Below are 21876 nucleotides of genomic sequence, written 5' to 3'. Positions count from 1 at the left end.
TAAATAATTTTCTTTCTAAAAAGATAAAAAATGTAATTTGTAAATATAAATAAGAAACTTATATATAGAAAAAATGTGATACCAGTTAATTCAGTTTTATCCAATTTAGATAGCCTGAATGTAATCACAGAATTCTTTTTTTAGAACTTTTTTTTTAAATCCATCATTTTCAGGAAAAAGAAGAGAGACTTACTACTAATGTAAATTGCATCACAGGTAAAGTTGTCAGTGCTCATCTGATTCTAGTGATGGTCCCTAACAAGGTTTTTGCAGAGATGAGAAAACTCTGGAAAAACAGTCTAGTGAAGTGATTAATAATAGACAATATCAGGACTCTGAAATGCTAGTCATGGACAGAGGTTGGGGAAATGTAAATTGCAAAACTTAGTAGATAGGTGCAGAAGAGGTGATATGAATGAGGTATTTAAATTAGAGAAGAGATTCTTCTCTCGGCCTCCATTCTGTGGAGGAAGAGAAAGAAGGAATGAAGCTATATCTAAAAGTTGTATAAGAGTGATGATGAGCAAGGAAAATTTTTGGTAAGCAGAATGCATTTCAAGGTGTGAAGAGTAGCTGAGTTTGAGGCACAATACACTAAATATATTATTGTTAAAAGAATTTCCATGATGAATGTACAAACTCCACGAAGATCTGTTAATATCAGTTATGATAATGGCTGTTATTTAATGACAAATATGGTTGCACATGTATAAATGCAATGAGGTTTTATTGAGTAAAAGAAAAGCAAGCATAGTTACAAAAATGAAACAAGAAAGAATTTGATGGTTCCCAAAGAATTTTTTTTTAAATCTGCATTAGTAATCAAAATGGTTAGCATTACTCTATAACCTTTAACAGATCTATGAATCACAACACAGTTTTAAATGTATGCATTAGTAAAATTTATTGGAAAATACTAAGTTTAACTTCTGTTCTAGATAATTTTATCCCCCACCTTATTGAGGTGGGAGATAAAATAATCTAGAAAAGAAGTTAAACTTGGTTAAACCTCAATATCAGATCATATCAGCAGGGATGCTGATATGATCTGATATCTATTAATGAGTCCTCTAAATTATTCCCCACCCCATTTCCAATTATATGATTGAAATGATTATTAATATTAGTGGTTGAACTACATTCCACTCAGCTAGTCAGTGGTCATGATGTAGTCAATCATCATGCAAAGTCTGAGTAAGAGCATGAAATTGACAGAACATCTGTAGATTTCTGTAGATAGTTTAAGTTCAGATTTCCATTTGCTGTTCTGGCTAAATGGCCAATACCATCTTCGACTGGCTGTCCTTATATAGTCAGCTATATTATTTGCATCACATGTAAAGTTGTCAGTGCTCATCTGATTCTAGTGATAGTCCCTAACATTTTGGGAGATATTAAGTTAAAACTTATATATTATTCAGAATGTTTGGACCCACAAAGCAGAGCTCTAAAAAGAATCTGTTGTTATCAAAATCAGGGATGTTTAACCTTAGGTCATCCGAGGGCTGCATTAAAAAAAAAAAAAGATTTATCCGAGGGCCGCATCCAATGCATACTATTAATTTAGTGAGCAGCAGTGACACAATCTCACTAGCTGAACAAACGAACAACTAATTGAATGCTCATGTTCCCATGAGCGTTCGATTAGTGTTGTTCGGTATTGTTTGGCACCCGGAGCATGGGCTTTAGAAAAACATTGCAAGAACGGTTCTTTGACACATCAAATATTTGAAAAGCATGTGGGTATATAGTGATGTAAAAACACCAAATAAAGTTACCAACATCAAGATTATCAATTAATGATAGCATTAAAATATCTAATACGTATTCCGTTCAAATTGTTATTTTATTTTTTTGCAGTGAAAATCAAAATCCACAGGTGGGTCGCAAAAATTGCACTGTTTTGAACAGCCTGATCTAAATCATCAAAAGCTAGCTGAGAAGTGAGGATTTTTGTTTTTTTAACCATAAGCATTTTTTTCATGCTTACAAAAAGCATCATCGCTACTTGATAATGCTGTCATTCATTGACTATGAAATTAATTCAGAAATGGGAAAAAGTAAAGTTCTTATGGAAGACAACATTCACAGGAAATCATTTACCTTCCTTAACCATAACTTTGCTTCAAAGTTGCAGTAATGCAAATTTTAAAGCTTATTACCTGAGATGCATATTTAATTAATTAATCGACACGCTCATGGTGATCGGCAACAGTTGTTCATGAAATTTAGAAAGATGAGAACATCATGAAGACAATCATCAGTAACGATGGCAGATCAAAATCATCAAAGGTGTCTGGCAAAAACAGAGATCATATATAAAGAACGCTTTATATATATAGCGAACAGTGACAATGCACAAATGGCACTGGAAGTGTGGTATGAGGAGATGTGAGAATTGACTGAGCAAAAACACGTAAAAGTTGAATGACTTAATTATCACAAATTTTTTAGAGCATTCTTTTCAAAGGAGATCATGTCTGACTGGCAAGTGACTTTTGTATGCAGTAACACAGGTTTTTTTTTTTCCCACTTTATTGGCTGTATGTAACTCTGAACTCAATCAATCACCTGAAGTAATTTGTTATAAAACGGGTATGTATTTCATACCCGTTTTATAACATGTGAGTTGCTTATTGAAAATCTCAACTATATTCTATGTCCACACATGGCACTGTTGTGTTACAGGTCCTGTGACATTTCATATCTGGGGTCATTATTTTTTATTTATTTTCCGGCCCTGGTTGGCTGAGTTGTTAGCATATCAGCTCTCCAACCAAAGGGCCATGGGTTCAAATCCCACTGTGGGCATGGATGTTTGTGATCGTCTGTGAAAATAATAGTGGTAGTGGTGGGAAGTAGATGGTGTTGGTATAGATGATGATGATAGTTGCGGTTCGCTGGTGGATTGAGTTGTGGAAACGGAGAGCTGTAGAGTAGGTGTCTCCCTTGATGAGTCTTTGGACTCCTTGGAGGTTTCATGTAATAATAATAATAATTATTATTTTTAAAAAAATGAAGTTGGTTATCATGCTACCATTTTCAGCAATGAATATTGTTCTCTATAATTATTCTTTATTCTATTAGCCACGTATCAAAAGAACTCCTTGGGATCTTTTTAGCCTTCTTAGCTAATTGCTGCTCAACTGCACTTTGCTACCCTTACTAAACGAGTCACCTTTTATGCCTGTTCTTTGCTCCTCATGCAACTAAATACTACCCCTCATCTTGTGCCGCTTCAACAATACCACATCCTTCCAAACATGACTTACTTCTTCATTCATCCATTTCACATGCACTGAGATGAATGTACCTAAATTTATTGTTTCAATGACATAATGACATAAGTCAATCTTTAGCTTAATTTGAGGATTCACAGCAATAAGGATCCATTTACTGTTATGTACACATTAGTATGGTTAAGGACAACATATACTGCACTGTTTATATTCACAGGTAATGAATAAATTTATCATAAAATATATTTTATGAGATCAAAATAAAAGAAAGTTGAGATGGCATTCACTAGATCAGTGCTTCCCAAACTTCTGGATGTCGGGGCCCCCTTTGCAAAAATTAAAATATTTCACGGCCCCCCCCTCGAAAAAAAATCGTAATAGAGAGATATATTATTATAATATTTATTGCATTTAATCAATTAAATTATTATTAAATTAATATCAAAATAATATTCAATACAAAACATACACAGCGAATATTGCAAAAATCAAATGCATATATTACATTTTTTGCCTCTTACCGTTTGGTTCTGAAGACGATGCGGGCTGTTCTGGTAAAATATGAAATACTGTCCTTTTTTTGAGTCTGTTTCTGCTTCTTCTGATTGTTCGCGGGAGTTTTTTTTTATTTTTTATCAGCCACTTATCCATCTCAGGGTTAAATTTTTTAACGTAGAATAGATCAAATAATATCACCACTTACCGATACTGGCACACCACAGACTGATAACATGAAATTAGTGAATATTACCTGAATAAGGGAATCCCCAGACCAGGAACATTTTTATCTTTTGTGACTTTCCTCTCTTTACGGTAATTAAGCCTAACGCGAAACAGACAGCAAAGGCAGGTTATTAAAACGTGCATATGATCGGTGCGGTATTAACAAAAGATCGTGCAACCGAAAGATAAAAGCATAGCCGACAATTGAGTTGAAATGCTAACTCTCTTCAACCAAATTCCATATGTGAAACTGCCATAACATTCATTATATATATTACTTAGTTTTAACACTTTTACGAATTTTAACACGTTCGGTTGAATTTTATTGCTGCCTTGGGAAATTGAACTCAGACACATCTAATTAATAACAATAGTTTTTAGTTAGATACCGTGTTTGCCCATGCAACATATGGTTTTGTTTCAGTCTATACAGCATAGTTTCTGTATGAGGGGACATGTGATTCATTAATTAGTGTGTTTTTATCCCAGTTGTCTCTAATTGCACTATTTGTTTTTATTGCCTCTGCAGTATAGTGGCTGTTAGGGAGGGCGTGTGTTTACCACTGCAAGCGAGTTACTATCTCCCCGCATGAACTTGTTTAAGCTTTTTTTCATGTGTGAAGTATTATGCGAAACTTTTATTGGTAACAGAAAACTAGCTCGGATGACAGTGATAATATAAAACGAGTTTTGATATGTATATATAAAGTCAATATCAACAGTCCCTGATTATGCGTGATGAAAGGGACAGGAAGATTTGGAGCTTCCCTGGAGAGCATTCGAAGTAAATACAATTAACCACTGCTTTGAAATGAAACATATGAATAAGCAATATTTACTAATATTCATTAAGCGCCGAAATACGCAGGAAGCAAAGTTTGTGAACCAACACCAATGTGTGAATTTTTCCATTAAAATATAAAAAATAACAAAAAATAAATAATAAATGATAAAAGTTAAATACGTTTCTTTTAAAATTAAAAAAATCTACTTAGTCTTAAAACATTTTAAATTTGTTTTCATTATTTCACGGCCCCCCTCAACAAAACCTATGGCCCCCCAAGGGGGCCTCGGCCCACAGTTTGGGAAGCGCTGCACTAGATGGCCAAAGCAACAAAGACTATGAATACTGCTGTTAAATGCATGTGTTTTTTGGACCAGTTTGCTTATTTCACCAGAATGAAAACAAGTTTCCAGGAGGGGGGAAGTCCTGCCACCTCGGTATGAAACCTGCTAACTCATTTTCAGTTGTTAAACTTGCCAAAAAATTATATTATGGTTTAATCCTTTATCCAAGTGTAAGCAAACAATTTGTGCATGAAGTATCTTCATGACAAGGCTACGTATATACATAATATGCCTTAGTGTATCCCATAATGCAAAGTGCACTTCCTTTCAGAAGTATCTCCTTCTGAAAGGAAGTACACTGGATTGCTCTTCAGTTATAAGACTAGTGAACTAGGAGGATGGAACCATTTCAAAAACCTCTCATAATGAAAATATACAAAATTTTATCTCTCCTCCCAGCAAATATTGTAAAATATGGGTGGTCTATACCAGAGCTGCTTAAACTGTGGGTTTATGACCGAATGTGGGGGTCTTGAAAAATTTGACAACAGTAAAAGGTTTCTGAATGCACAACAACCAAAAATTAATTCAGATTCGAGGCTATTGTTTGTAATTCTTTATGTAAATGGTAAAATTATATGTATACCAAAGAACTGTTTTTAAATAAATTTTATTATGATTTATTATCAGTAAATGTTTGATTTGTATACCTATTTATACACGTATATACCTGGGGTCAAGTAAAAATTTCTCGGGTGAAAAGGGGGTCGTGAGTGGAAAAAGTTTCAGAAGTGCTTGTATATACCACCTAGCAAAAAATTTCGTGTCTCCTAGAATATTTCTTTCTAAATACAAAAATCATTGAAGTGAACAATAAGATTTTCATTATAATGCAGATGAGGGTAATGTTATCTGTGAGAGTCAGCATGGATTTGTGAAGGGGCACTTTTGTTTTAGTAATATGCTAGCCTTTTATAATAAAGTTACAGGAGCAGTAGATGAGGGAAAGGCATATACTGCCATTTTCTTGGATTTAGCAATGGCATTTGACAGGGTGCCACATGATTTAAGTTGTGGCACATGGGTTTGGATGTCAGGTTGTTCAACTGGATTCAGGATTGGCTGTCTGATAGGCATCAGAGAGTTGTGTATGGTGGGGCAGTTTCAAAGAGGCAAGGGTTACAAGTGGGGGTCGCACAAGGCTCAGTACTAGAACCTATATTGTTTACCCTTTATATCAATGACATTGTCAGTGGATTGAAGGGGGATATTCAGTTGTTTGCAGATGATGTGAAGCTGGGAAGGGTTATTAGTAATAGTGCAGATGTGGTAGCCCTGCAAGTGGATTTGAATAAGCTAGACAGATGGACAAATAAATGGGGTTGTCAGTTTAATGCAGCAAAATGTATAGTCTCGAGGTTTGGGCAGCGGCGGCGCCTAGTATTTTTCTTGATTGTGCAATTAATATTTGGCACCTTTCCAAAAAAGTTTTTTTCAAATAAAGTGTGAATAAAACGAACAGGAAATAAAAAACAATTGAAAACTGCTTTACAGTATAATGTTACCTACGGATTAGTCCTGCTTATACAAATTTTTTTTACACGGAACTCAACAATTAATCATAAGCTGATTTATGATACATCAAAAAATAAAGAACTATTTTAGGTATATTTTTGTAAATTTTAATAAAAAATTACAATGATATAAGTGGGTCCAGGATACAATTTCAGAATTTATTTGTTCATTTCTGGGAAGGGGCCTGAACGGAAGACGACGTACATTCATAATTATATGTACCATTTGTTGTTCGTTTAAACTCTTATCTCATATTTTTTGACATCTTTTAGGCGCATTTTCTTCTGTGGCGACTGTGTATATTGCACATGCCATCAGTAGGGCCTGGGTTTGGGATACATCGATGGGATGCTGCATACTCTATTGGAGGAGCTATACTGGAGGAAGTAGGAGAGACAAGATGATTGATAGAAACCTGAAATTTAGGGGACATATTGCAAAGGTGGTGAAGGTAACACAGAGGATTGTTGCAATAATGAGAAGGATGCTGACCTGCAGAGATAAAAAAGGACTCTGATCAGACCACACTTAGACTATTGTTCTCAGATTTGGTCCCCAGGATTTGAAGGGGATAAATTAACTGGAAAGGGTACAAAGGCAGATAACAAAGATGGTTTCAGGACTGTACAATGTTAGTTATGTGGATCGGCTGAGGAAACGTGGACCGCAGAGTTTGGTGGATAGAAGAAGGAGAGGTGATATGATTGAGACTTTTAAACTGTTGAGAGGTGGTTACAGGGTTGACATGGGTAGTTCTTTCGCTTGATTGAGCAATGAGAAGGAATGATGACTAGAGGCCATTCCTAGACGTTATGAAAGGAAACTGTGAGCAAGAGGGGTGAGGAGTGGTTTCTTTGCATGGAGGGTGGTTGAACCATGGAATGCATTGCCTGATAGAGTGGTGAGAGCTAGAACGATCAATGAGTGTAAGGAGAGTGGTATGATAGACTTTGTGTTTCCTAGGAGGGACCTCCCATGATGAGTCTTGATAGACTTGGTGTTTCCTAGGAGGGACCTCCCATGATGAGTCTTGATAGACTTGGTGTTTCCTAGGAAGGACCTCTTGCGATGAGTCTTTTTGAGTCCATGGAGGCCTGAATAATAATAATACAATACTGTAGGACATTTGTATACCATATTGCTGGTTTTCAAAGCCATGCTTTTTTCCTAACTTTCCATAAATGATATTTTAACTCATTAATTTCAAAAATCAAAATTCTCTTCTTAGTGCTGATAGGTGTGTGTTTGTGAGATGGGGAAGGGGGTGGTCTTGCAAAAAAAAAAAAAAAAATAACCTGTTCAGTTGTAAATAATGGAATGTCCAACACATTACATAATCTGTTGCAAATATGCATGGCAAGAATTGTACAATGCATATTTCTGATCTGTAACAGATGTCACATATTGGGTCTCTGATGTTAAAGTGCTCCATATGATGGCATTTACTGGAAGACAACCATATGCAATTCTTTAAGCAAGATTCTTCCTTCTGGGATATTCTTCCCCTGAAAGCTATTATTGTTAACAAAGCATTATTGTCAGTCCTTATATCAAATTTTGCTATTATTAAAGGAAAGAATGTCAGTGCCAAAATGTTTTAGCAATGTTTAAACACAGAACGCTTTTAATTCTAGTATTTAGGAATAATCTCAGTTGTTGGACCATTATAATCATTTATTACAAACAGCAGATGAAAACCCAGGTAGTACTGGAGAAGGTCTGAACATGTGTAATTGGTCTGCAATATTTCATGGATTTTTGAAGCTTCACTGAAGTCTCATCAGTGGAAGTCAGATACAGAAGGAATACCAAGGTTGAATTAATAAAAAATCATATATTTTCCATATCTTCTTCTTCTTCACCCATAGTTTATGGAGACCATTGGGGCACTATAAATGCCACAGTCCTAACACTCTCTCCAGGCACTTCTGCCTTGGGATCTCCTTAACAAAGTGGAGAATGAAGAATTAGTCCATTTTCTAATATTATCTATCCAGGCTATTCTAAGTTGCCCTCAGTGTTTTTACCAAAAGTCAAGCCCTCTAGGGCTATTTTAAGAAGCGACCTAATCTAGCTATGTGGCCTGGCCACTGAAGCTGTTTCTGAAGTATTTTAGTGATGATATTTTCTTGTGTTCTAGCAATGGAGCAGAATTTCCTTCTAACTTCATCATTTGTTACATATGCCATGTATAGTATCTTCAAAAGTTTTCTGTAGCACTTCCTCTCGAAGGCCAATAGTCTTTTTGCATCTTCCTTTAGCAAAGGCCAACTTTCACATCCATATTTCCCATATACAAGTAGTAAAATGGCATTACCTTATTATTAAAATATTCCAAATCAGAGGTAGTTGAAGAAATTTTTTTCCCTTTTGTTTAGACATTAAATTCAACTTGCCAAGACATTATATTCTTGTTTAATCCTTTTTGAAGTTTAAGCAAATAAAGTTTGTGCATGAAGTATCTGCACAACAATTTTATTGTCTTAACAGTACAATAACGAGGGTATGAAGCGCCTGTGGCAAGTGTCTAACTTGTGCCCCCTAACCCAAAAATGACAAAAATTTTGAAAAATTTAAATATAACAAGTTAAATTTTACTAAATGCAATATGTTAAATACAGATAATGTGGACGTTAGGATCCACAAAAATGCTGCGTTATATAAATCTCGTTATGTGAGACTCAGATCACATAGAAAAAGTAGAGTTAGGTTCCGAAATCGTTTTTTTTTTTTTTTAAATTATAAACAATGACTTATCCAACAAAAAAATATTTTTATTTAATTCAGGTAATTCATGTAAGTTAAGAAAACACATAAACTATGAAACATGTACATAGTATAAAATTATAAAAAATTATAAATTGTATGTAAACTTCATTGCACATAATACATAAATGTTTTAGGCAAAATAAAATAAAATGTATATTTTAATCGTCATCACTCTCTTCAAACCTAACATTTTGTAGATGTTCTTCATTTATGAGTGGCCGGACGTCGTCATCACTTGAAATCTCTTGGACATCATTTGTATAATTCTCATTGCATACTTTGGTTGGTTTAGTTATCAACAAGTCAGTAATAAGATCTTGCTTACCACTATGCTGCAATTTTTTATTAAATTCATAATATGGAGCTAAACAAATATCCAATTGTCTCGTGACTTTTCCGGAGCACTCCATTGGGAGATCATTATCCATAAAATAACTTTCTTGCCAAGTCCAATCCTTCTGCTAGTTTTTTTTAAACTGAATTCTTTAACAGATTCATCACAGTCTTTGGCAGAACTTTCCCTGCCATTTGGTTCGACGTTATCTATTAATTGTACCAGTTCCTCCTCATTTAAATCTATTTCTCCATCATTTAATTCATTAATTTCATTTTCAACCATATCACAAAAGCATTCTAAATGGCCATTACTATAAAAATATTTTTTTTATATAAAAAAAAGCATTACATATTATATGTGACTCACCAAAAATTAAAGTGCTCAGCTTGAGATTAACACACATGATTTTTAATGCACTTTCCTGGTAGAAAACGAAGACAATTTTCAATAATAAATACTTTATACGGTAAACAATTGATGCACATGCATGCTAAGGGGGTATTTCCCCTAATATAAATTTGCAACTTATAACTACATGTGCGATACAGGCAGATGCAAATTTAACGAAGATAAAATTTGATTTTTAAGTGATGCGTTGAAAAAAAAATGAAAAGATAAAGGGTTACTATTACTACAGTTTGTACACCGTCTTATATCGAAACTGTGTTGTATAAGTGCCGCATTCAACAAGGGTTACTACAATTTGTAGACCGCGTTATATAAGTGCCACATTATATGAGGGTTACCTGCTTACTATTAATCCCATCAAAATGAGTTGCAGTGTGTTGCAAAATTTGTGTGTCTAAAGTGGCGTATTGCCAAAATTTAAAAATAAAATAGCAGACTTTTATATCTATTTATTTATTTTTTACGTTTTGCACCCCAAACCTAGTTGCGCCCATGGCAGACGCCTCTTTCGGCACGCCCCTCGTTACGGAACTGTGTCTTAACATCCCATAATACAAAGCACACACATGGTTCCTACTGATGAGACCTCAATAAAGGTCAAAACTAGCTTGGATAGTGGCCTTCCCATAATGCTTAACAATATATATTTCTGAAAGGAAGTGTGCTTTCCATTATTGATGTCAAGTTATCAGTCTTTATGTACATGCTGATGGCATGTATATAAAGACATAAAGATGGCATGTATATGGCATGTATAGATGGTTATGAAGACACTTCATACGTGAACTTTGTTGGCTTACACTTCAATAAAGGATTAAACGAGAATATAATTTCTTAGCAAGTTCAATTTAATTTCTAATCCAATGGAGAAATTTTCTTACCTCCATTGAAAAGTCCTTAAGGGCTGTGCACATAGATATGAAGAACCTTTACAATGACTATTTCAACCAAATGGCATCAGCAATATTAACTAAATATAATGTGAGTCATTACATAAATATTCTTAAGTACTTCCAGGGATGTGCGCACAGTATATATATAATGGATACTGACACAACAACTGAAAGCTGAGATTATCAAAATAGGGTTCTGATGAGAAATGATGGCTATGAACATTACCACAAAATGTAGAGGATTGTGTTACTACTTAATACTATGTGACTTATCTTGAATTGCTATGACAGAAAAAAAGAAAGGCTGTCCATCCTTCAGATTTTTTTAAAATTTATTTATAAGGTCTGAGAAAGTTACTGGTATCTGTTATTTTACTGCTTTATAATTTTATTTAACATTCTTTTATGATCTTATTTAAAGTCTTTTGGAACGAGCACAGTATAATAATAAGTCCAGTACCATAAGAGTTAAGCTTTGTACAAAAGGAGTTGACCTTGTATTCAATTCGAAACACTTAAAATTAAATGTTTAAAATTAGTGTTGAAGATTTCTTTTTAAGAGAATATTGACTATAAAATATTCCTGAATATACTTGGAGGGAAATATGGTCACCATATTTGCTCAAATTTCAAATTTGGTTACTTAAAGGATTTTTTTTATTTTATTTGGTTTATTTATTTATTTATTCATGTGGGGTTTTATTTATTTATCACTATAGATCTGTGTTTATACACGGGCCAGTTTGCCTGTTCTGAGGGAAGAAAAACCTGAGTTTCCGGGTGAATAAACTCTCTACTTCTGTATGAGACCGGTTAATTCACATCTAGTTGAAAGAGACCATATAAGGGTTCCTCATGTCATGAACAGGAATCGAACCCAGGTCTTTCCACCTAAGGGCTTCATCTATACCGACTGAGGCCAAAATAGTGTTAGATTAAAATGCAGAACCAATAATACACAGAAACATGAAGTAACATGAATATACTACAATAAAACAAAATGAAAGGACAAATACTGGCAGTTTTGAATCAAAGTGTCAAATCAGATTTGATCATCTAATTGTAAGCTTTCAAGTTTGGCTATGGGGTCAGCTTCTTTTCTGCAAACCTTAGCTCCAGTTTTTTTAACAGTAATGGTACAGTCTGTTAAAAATAAAAATGGAGTCCCATGAGAAGTCTACACCACAATATATTCATTTTTAAGTGTTTTTGCATAAATGGCATTATAATGATATTAAATATATTTTTCCAATTATACCAAGAAGGCAATTTCATTTATATTTTAGCAAATACTTTATACTTTCTGCAGTTGTGTCAATAATGCTTCTGCCAATGTGGTCAATTGTTTTCTCTAAATTGCAACACATTTTTGATCAACAGTTGAAGTTTGTGTGAGCAATAACAGAATGTTATTGCTCACACAAACCTGGAACTGCTTCTTATGTAAATGACTATTCATATTTCACACATTACAATATCTTTGTTTTCAACTCTTCATTGATTTTACTCTTTCCTGCACAATAGTCAATGAATATTTTGCAGATGGTTACCACTGTAGAAAGATAAGCATTATTACATTTTATGTGCATTCCATAAATAGTATGTTGATATCATGTACATCTGATGACATTTTTTTTTAATATCACTCCCATACACAACAAGAGGTAAGTTGTAGTCTTAGAAAATACTTCAAGGGGAAAGCTGTTCCAGAGAATACACACAGATGGAACGAAAAATGAATGGGAGTACCATATTCAGTAGGTTAGCAATTCAACTGTACATGGATGTTGCTCAGGTTATTGTAGGTTTAGCAGAAATGAAAGGAAATAATGGAAAAATGGATGCCATTTCTGATGATTAGCACCCATGGAAATCTGTAGAAGATATAGTACAAAAACCAGCTGTGTGTGTGTGTGGGGAGAGGTCATTAATGAGCCAAACTGCCAACTTTTGGCCAGAATCAAAAAATATTTGGAGAGGTGCTTCATGCACTAAGCCAATGTGAGAACAGTATTCTAAGTTAGGTGGATTTGGGATTTGTCCAGAATTAATGGCTAACAGGTAACAAGTAATTGTCTTAGAAAAAAAACATGCACATTTTTGGAAGATCAGGATGCTATAGAAGTGATCTATTTGTCCTAGAAAATGTTAGAATTAAGCATCAATAAAGAAAAAAGAAATTTGGTTTTGAATGCTGAATGATTGTTGTCAAAGAAAAGAGTAGTAATTATTACTATTATTATTACCCCAAGACCTCATGGAGTCAGACTCATCTGGGAGGTCCTTTTTCACACACACATCTCATCATACCATGTCTTAAACACACTCAAACTCCTTGCAGACGCCACACTCTCAGGCAAGACATTCCAATCATTCACAACTCTGCACGAAAAAACCTGCCTCTCACTCCCCTAATCACACTCTCTTTATACAGTTTCCAGGGATGACCTCTGATTCTCCCCTGATCTCCCACTATTCTCTGTAGAACTTCTCCACCATTGATCCTATAACAACCCCTTACCAACTTGTAGGTCTCTATCATATCTCCCCTCTTCCTCCTGTCCACTAGACTCTGCAAATTACATTTTCTCAATCTTTCCTCATACTCGACATTCCAGAGGTCAGAAACTACCTTTGTCAGTCACAGTTATCTGTAATAAGATCTGTTTTTGCAAGAAAAAAAGCAAAACTCTCTTCAACAAGAAATGACAATGGGTTTGCTATTTTCTATTGAAGGATAACATGGGGATAGTATTTAGGGCAATGGGTCTAGAAGTCCTTGAAGTGTGGAGTGTGTTTGGAGAGTTTTAAGCATTACAAGGTTGTATAACTGTTGTTATTAAGTGTGCTTGAGAAATTTATATCATTGCCTTTAATTTGTGAATAGAAAATTTTTACCAAATCATATTGTAATGAGCCAAGATGGTAGATAGTTCTTGTGTCTTGTTAATTGCCTCCAGTGCACTAAGCGAACTAACATTTCATGACTACATTTTAGCAGACATACAGTAATCTACTGTTTGTATGCCCTTCAATTAACAGACAATGCATGTCAACAGACTACTGACACAGAACAATGTAATTGTACTTCAATTATTAGGACTGCACACTACCTTCCCAATGTGGCAGGACAATAGAATACTCACTTAAAAATGTCACAGTATACTCTGCTGGTACCACATATATTTCCTTGTTATATAAAATGTACCAGATAAAACAAGGAGCATATATATATTTGTCTAATAAATATGCCATTGTAAAAAAAAGGGCACTCCTAAACAAAAATAGGCTATTTAGCCATTAAAATAATAATTTATTTTAGAGGAGTAACATGGGAATTTTCCCAGAAATAATACCTATAATATGTAAGCAATGTTTTCTCTAAGCTGCACACACATGTAACCATGTAGCAGCTGTCACATACCCATGCATGAGACTTAGTCTTCCATTCACTGTCTGGGATGATGCACTAAAGTTTTTGTTATTTTAGTATTAATGCAGCAGTATATTAGTGAGTGATTTTTAAATCTGACTTGCAAAGATGACAAAGCAAAACAAATCCATTTATCCCATAAATGGATTTGCTTTAGTTTGTCATCACATATTGTTATATTTTTAATTCTATACATTTAGTCATTTTTCATCCCTTAAAGTTTTTAAGTTCTAAATTTTATGTGTTTTAATATATTTCAACTTTTAATTTTTACAAGTTTTATAGTGTTTTATTTATTATTTTATTTTATTTATTATTATTTGGTAACCTTCATGGAGTCAACACTCACCGTGGGAGGCCCACTCAATCAGAAACATTTCGATCATAACGAGTTTTGAAGTTATTTACACTTCCTGCATTCACAATGCATTCCATTCACTAACAACACTCCACGTAAAAAATCTGCTCTTCACACATTTCTTCACCACATCTTTATACAACTTCCAGAGATGGCCTCTTGTTCTTCCCATCTTTTCTAACATCCACTCTTTTTATAATTTATTCTGTATTAATTTTTTTTCTTGAAGATCTCTATCATATCTCCTCTTTTTCTTCCTATCCAACAACCTCTGTAATCCACATTCACTCAAATGCTCTTCATAATCAACTCCAGTCCTGATATCACTTTGATTATTCGTCTTTGGACCCTCTTTAGTGTTTCCACATTACAATGAAAACTAAGTGACCAAATCTGAGCATAATAGTCCATAAGTGGTCTGACCAATGCTTTATATAGATGCACCACCTCCTTATCCCTACATGTCAATGCACTTTTTTATCATAGCATCAAAGCTGTGTAGTCAACTAGCATTAACATGTTGGGTAGATAAGCTGTGCATTAAAGATGTTGACCCTTTTTATCCCTGCAGGAAGTGAGTGTGACTAATCAGAAAGTATTATTAATGATGTAGAAAAACAGAGAAGACAATGAAGAAATTAAGCATGCAATACAGAGAAAGAAGGCATTATGGAGGCAACATAAGATGAGTGGTAATAATCAATTTCATGAGTAGTGCAAAAATAGGCAAGGAGGATGACTCAGTTGGTAAGGGTAGCAAAAGTGAAATCTGAGCAACAGTTAGCTAATGAAGAAAAAAAAAAAACATAGGGACTTCTTTCAATATGTAGCTAGTAAAAAAAAAAAAAAAAAAAAAAGAATGATTATGGTAGGACGATACCGACTGGAAAAAATAGTATAAGAACAACTACTGCAGAAGATATAGTTGAAATATTAAATGAGCAGTTCATAAATATCTTTCATCATTATAAATGTGAGAGTTTGAGTGCAGTGGATGAGAATCAGGAGAGAGTGCAAGTGAACAAGAGGTATATGTGGGAACTGGGCAAACTTGATGCTAATAAGGTTGTGGTACTTGATGATATATTTTGGAGGAATGTATATGGAGTTGATATCTGCCTTGGTGTATTTGATTAATATGAGTCTTACACTGGGTCATGTTATGCATGTAGGAACCATGGGTTTGCTAAAGGAAGATTGTGTTTAACCAATCTATTTACATTATTATAATAATGTGAGAAATGCATTGGATGAGGGATATGCATATACAGCGATATACTTATATTTTGCCTCAGAAAGACTGCTATAAGCCAAATTGGTAATTAATTTCTGCAGTTGAATAGTAGATCAGCATAATGGATTGGAGATCAACTGTCTGATATATATCATCAAGTTGTGTAGGGGAGCAATATCTTAGATGAAGAAAGTCACTAATGATGCAAAACCAGGGGGTCTGTTTTAGGGGCCATCACTGTGCAAACTTGTATGTTAATGATATTTGGAAATGTTTGCACTATGAAGAATAGATCAGTTGTAGCTGGTCTACTCTTCATAGTGTAACCTCACTAGTCAGTGGGGTTGCAAGGTGCTTCCTATGTCTGCTTCTTGAATTTTAAAGTTTTAAAATTTGGGAAGCAAAGATAGGATAGCTTAGAAAAGGTGAAGGAGATAAGAAATCTGAGGGTTACCTAAAATACCTAAATACCTAAAATTTTTGTACCACAAGGATCAGTCCTTGGCCCATTGTTATTCAGTCTACATATTAATGTATAGATTGATGATCAATCTATGCATTAATGAAGGATTTGACAGGTGACATGCAGTTATCTGCTGACAATGCAAAGATAGGCAGGGTAATCAGAAATGTGGCAGATATGCAGTACTCGAGAATGATTTGAATAGACTAGAATTATGGGCATGTGAAAATGGCTATTATATTAATGTTAGTAAATGTAAAATGTCATGCACTTTGGTGTGATGAGATATGCAATGTCATATTATACTGTGGGATTATGCTAGAAGAAACTAAATCAGGCTAGGGATCTTGGTGTTTCAGTAGATAGGAAGTTGAAATTCAGGGGGGCCATGTAGCAAATACTGCAAATACAATTCAAATAATAATTGCAATGCTGAAACTAACTCTGAAATGTAAAGATAAGGATATAATTTTGCCTCTTGACAAAGCCTTGATAAGACCTCACTTGGACTATTATGCACAGGCCTGGTTTCTGTTGTGATTATTACTGTTTTCATTCCATTAAATTGAAGATGAGCTTAAACCAGAACCTTAACCTAAACACATTTCATAACTGAACTCATAAGTGTCACCTGTAATACAATAATGTATTGTTTATTTTAAACTAACATTCCTAACGCCATATTTACTTGAATATAGCTAGCACTTTTTTACCCAAAATTAAAGTGAAAAAAAAAAACATGTTGCAAGATTATGCAGGGATTTTCAGAAAATAAAGTTTTTCAGGGAAAAACTAAACTGACTTTTATAATTAAATCCTCAGTATTCATTATAATTAATAATTGCTCACATTATTTATAAAATGAATACATTTAGGAGAGAAGGTTAGCACTCCCCTTGATAAGGATGGACCAGCCTCTGGGTCTAATATATATAAGGTTAAGGCACTGCCACTTAGTTTGCAGTACTTAACCAATTTTTTTTAGCCAGCCTGGTTGGCCGAGTGGTTAACTTATCTTCTTTTCAGCCAAAAGGCTGCGGGTTTGAATCCTGCCATGGACATGGATGTTTGTGATTGTCTGTGAAAATACTAGTGGTGGTTGGCAGTAGATGGTGTTGATAAAGTTGCGGTTCATTGTAGTTGGTGAATTGAGTGGTGGTAACAGAGTTGTAGAGTAGGTGCCCTCCCTCGATGAGTCTTTGGACTCCCTAGAGGTGTCACGAAATAAATAATAATAATATTTAACAATGGAGAGAAGGGAGTTAAAATGATCTCAAGATTGTGGAATACTGATTATGAAGATGGAGTGAGAATTTGTAGACTGCAGACACCAGCAAACAGGAGAAAGAGGGGTGATATGATTGAGACTTATAAACTTCTGAAAGGGTCATACAGGATTTCAGTTAATGGAATTTTTCATTTTACAGAAGGTTGGGAAAAGGACAAGAGGGCATCCTTGGAAGATGAGAATGGATGCCACTAAGAAGGGGATGAGATCTAGATTTTCTCTCATAGATACAGTGCAGATAGTGCAAAGGAGAGCGTTAAAATGATATCAGGATAGAATACTGATTATGAAGACACACTGAAAATTTATAGATGCTGGAAGACAGAAGAAAAAGGGGTGATATAATTGAGACTTACAAATGTGTGAAAGGATACCATCAGATGGAATGTTTCATTCTATGAAACATTCCATCTGATGGGGAGACAATAAGGTAACCTTGGACGTTGAGAATGAATATCGTCAAGAACAGGGATGAGAGCTATATTTTTCTTTCATAGAGTGGCACATGATTGTAATGGATTGACATTGGATGTTGTGTGTGCAAGTAGTGTAAATGAATTCAAGAATAGGTTGAGTTCCTGACTCCCTGGATGTTTCTCTTACTACTACTACTACTACTAATAATAATAATCATAATAACTGGAACATATATAATATCTTGCATTATTATGTCTTCAATAAATTACACCTGCAAATTCCAATATAGAGCAAAGTATTTTCAGAATACTATTTTATCAATACCTGAACATTTGCAATGAATGAAAATTTGACTTCATTACAAAACATGACCTATAATAGTGAATTAGAAGTATATAATGGTTTGCATGGCACAACAGTTCTCTTAATGTGGACTGGAGAAATAGCTTCTCAACTGCTTTAAAACTTTTTTGTGAACTTCATGTTGAGATATATACAGTTGTGAAATAACTTCAAATTTAAAAATATAAATGACCAACCAAAACAAGTAAATGCTTTTTATTTTCTTGAAATATTTTTAGAGATAGATAAAAAATTTATCTGTTTATTTTATAGATTGATAAAAATAAAAAAAATTATTAGTTTTGGGAAATCAAAAGGTATAAGTAATGTCTACATTCTAGCAAATTTCTAAATCAATATCACTTTATCTGTAGCTTCATGTGGACACGAAGAGTGCTGGTAGCATGTTTGAACTACTAAAGAGAAAGTTATCATATAGTGCAGCATTTCCTCATTTTTTGTCTCTGTTACAACATTCCCTGTTGTTACCATGTAAGTAAATTAGTCAAGAAATCTCTCAAAGATAGTGAACTAGTATTATAACAACTATTAATATAGAAAACTTTCCATTTAAAAAATATAAACAAAATATTTATAATTTTTCATCAAGATATTCCCCTGAGACTTGAGTTACAAATCCCATTATCAAAGCTAACTGAAGTTTCATATATGAAACATGAGTAAATCTTTAGTATTGATTTTTCATCAGTTGAACAGAATTAATATTTAAGTACTGTATCAATTTGATGCAACTTTTACCAACTTTATTAGCATTGTTAACTATGCAATGTATTATAACAAGAGCTGTAAATGTACTATATGGTGCATTCAACACCTTTTGATAAGTTCACATTTGGAATAGCCATATAAAGCTACTGGATCCATAACAGTTTTCTATAATGAACCCGAAGAACTGCCAGAGGCTGATAAAACTACTGGCAGGAGTAATCTATAAATCTCATTGCCCATATCCCAGTACAGAATATATCCTACAATTCTTAGAGTAATATTTAATAGGTGAAATTTTATAGCTTTAAATGTTAAAGCAACTTTTATTCCTTTGACTCTCACTACATCAAATATAATTAGAATAAACTAGCTCACTATTAAAAAACTATTGAAAAGTCCTTATCGATGTTCCATATACATCCAATGCTGGACAAAAAAAAAAAAAAAAAAAAAAATCATTAATGCAAACTGTCCACTAGAACAAACTATTAATGTAGACCATGGGAATCTGCTATAGTGAGAGTCTAATGTATTATTTTTCATACTACACCTATCATTCACTGATAATGTATTCCATGACCAATTCAGGAAGCTCATTCCCTCATTTACCAATTTGGAAGAAGAAAAAAAATTAGTTCTAATTGCACTCACATTTCAAAAATTTCAAATCATACCCAAAACACAATATGGCTTTCAAAAAAATAAAGGAACACTCCTGGAAGATTTCACAGACCTAATAAACGCTGCATTGGATAAAAACAGAATAACATTAGTCGTATTCATTGACCCAACAAAGCATTTGACACACTAACACACAAAACCTTGTTAACGAAACTAACGCATATCGGAATCGGAGGGTGTCTACTCCAGTGGTTTGAAGCATACATGATAAACAGGAAGCACATCACACATATAGGATCAGTATACAGCAAAGAGGAACCGGTAACCTGTGAAGTACTGCAAGGAGCTGTTCTATCTCTCATTCTATTTAAGATATATACACATGACATAAGCCATCTTCCCTTAAAAAGTAAAATCTTCCAGTACGTTGACGACACAGCCATAGTATCCATTCACAACAACACAAATATCGCTAACACAAATATGGAACAAAACATCAATAAAATCACTAACTGGTTAACCAAATGTGGCATATATATAAACCCTAGGAAAACAAAGCTAATGATATTCAAAAACCCTCAAACTGTGCCCACAGAAACTAAATATCTCACTATCCGACATTCACCCTCCTATACACAAAGCGCTGAACCTTAAACCACAACCATCACACAGGTGAAAACAACAGGTTATCTTGGACTTCACTTCGATGCTGATTAAAGTTGGAATAGCGATATAAACTACCTACACCAAGCTTAGGATAATAGCAAGAAAACTGTACAGATTAAAAGACATAGCCCCAACACACATAAAAATGCTCATCTACAAAGCATTATGTGAAAACATTTTAAGATATGCAATCACATCATATGCATTCTGTGCAGACTACAGACGTAACAGGTTACAACGGTTGCAAGATAAAATAGTAAAAACTGATATTCTGGGAACAACCTGCACTTATGCAGGCAGCACAGACAGAACACAAAATATTTAAGATGAAATACTTATGCCACCACACAGTCATGTTAAAAAATTACTACAGCCCAACCTATAGAGTAACCAGAACAACATATCAGACAACAAGACTATAGTCAACAAACTACATAACATATAAGTACAACAATCACTACGGCAAAGTCACCCGAAGCTTCTACGTACCTGACATGATAAACAAACTGCCGTTCGACGACAGAACTTGGGACATACAGAGAGCTGAAACAGGTACTATATAAATATTATAGCGAGAATGAAAATTAGAGAAATTCCTGTTTCTCTCTCTCTCCCTCACACACAAAACCTATGACAAACCCCTCTCAAAAAACACCACTACAAGGACACAAACAAACACACCATATCCAAATCCAACCCTACTTGCAAAAAAACTGTGTAATAGCAGTTGAAGCCTTCCAAGCACGCACCAACAAACAGTAAAATCAACACCTGGCTTATGACCAGTACAGAAACATAACCACGAAACCATCGCCTTCTATTATCTTCCTCAGATAAGCTCTGCAAAGCTTCAAGGAAGAAATCAGAAATGCCTCTCAAATTATTATTATATTAGTTATTCACTAAAAAAAAAATTCTGTATAATCATCACTGTTAATTATTATTATTATTACCCCAAGACCTCATGGAGTCAAAGACTCATTTGGGAGGTCCTTTTATCACACACACATCATACCGTGTCTTAAACACATCCAAACTCCTTGCAGACACCACACTCTCAGGCAAGGCATTCCAATCATTCGCAACTCTGCATGAAAAAAACCTGCCTCTCACTCCCTCTTTATACAGTTTCCAGGGATGACCTCTGGTTCTCCCCTGATCTCCCACTATTCTCTGTAGAACTTCTCCACCATTGATCCTATAACAACCCCTTACCAACTTGTAGGTCTCTATCATATCTCCCCTCTTCCTCCTGTCCACTAGACTCTGCAAATTACATCTTCTCAATCTTTCCTCATACTCGACATTCCAGA

General features: G+C 34.4%; 1 protein-coding gene and 1 non-coding gene across 2 annotated transcripts in view; both read left to right on the top strand.

The window, feature by feature from the left end:
• Positions 1-21876, top strand: part of LOC150102751 (disheveled-associated activator of morphogenesis 1-like) — a 527894-nt gene that overhangs the window by 224194 nt on the left and 281824 nt on the right. The window contains exon 10 of the mRNA XM_090398621.1: positions 18922-19039. Within this exon, the coding sequence (XP_090254747.1) occupies positions 18922-19039 (118 nt within the window). The remainder of the gene's footprint in view (positions 1-18921; positions 19040-21876) is intronic.
• LOC150102753 (U6atac minor spliceosomal RNA) lies at positions 17362-17483 on the top strand. Its single transcript, XR_016548974.1, has one exon. It is a non-coding gene; the product is annotated as a U6atac minor spliceosomal RNA (small nuclear RNA).

This window comes from Typopeltis vanoorti, chromosome 10 (genome assembly GCF_054136105.1).
Source record: "Typopeltis vanoorti isolate ZY-2024b chromosome 10, IOZ_Tvanoo_1.0, whole genome shotgun sequence".
In the NCBI taxonomy this organism is placed as follows: domain Eukaryota; kingdom Metazoa; phylum Arthropoda; class Arachnida; order Uropygi; family Thelyphonidae; genus Typopeltis; species Typopeltis vanoorti.
This window is presented reverse-complemented; position numbering and strand designations above follow the sequence as displayed.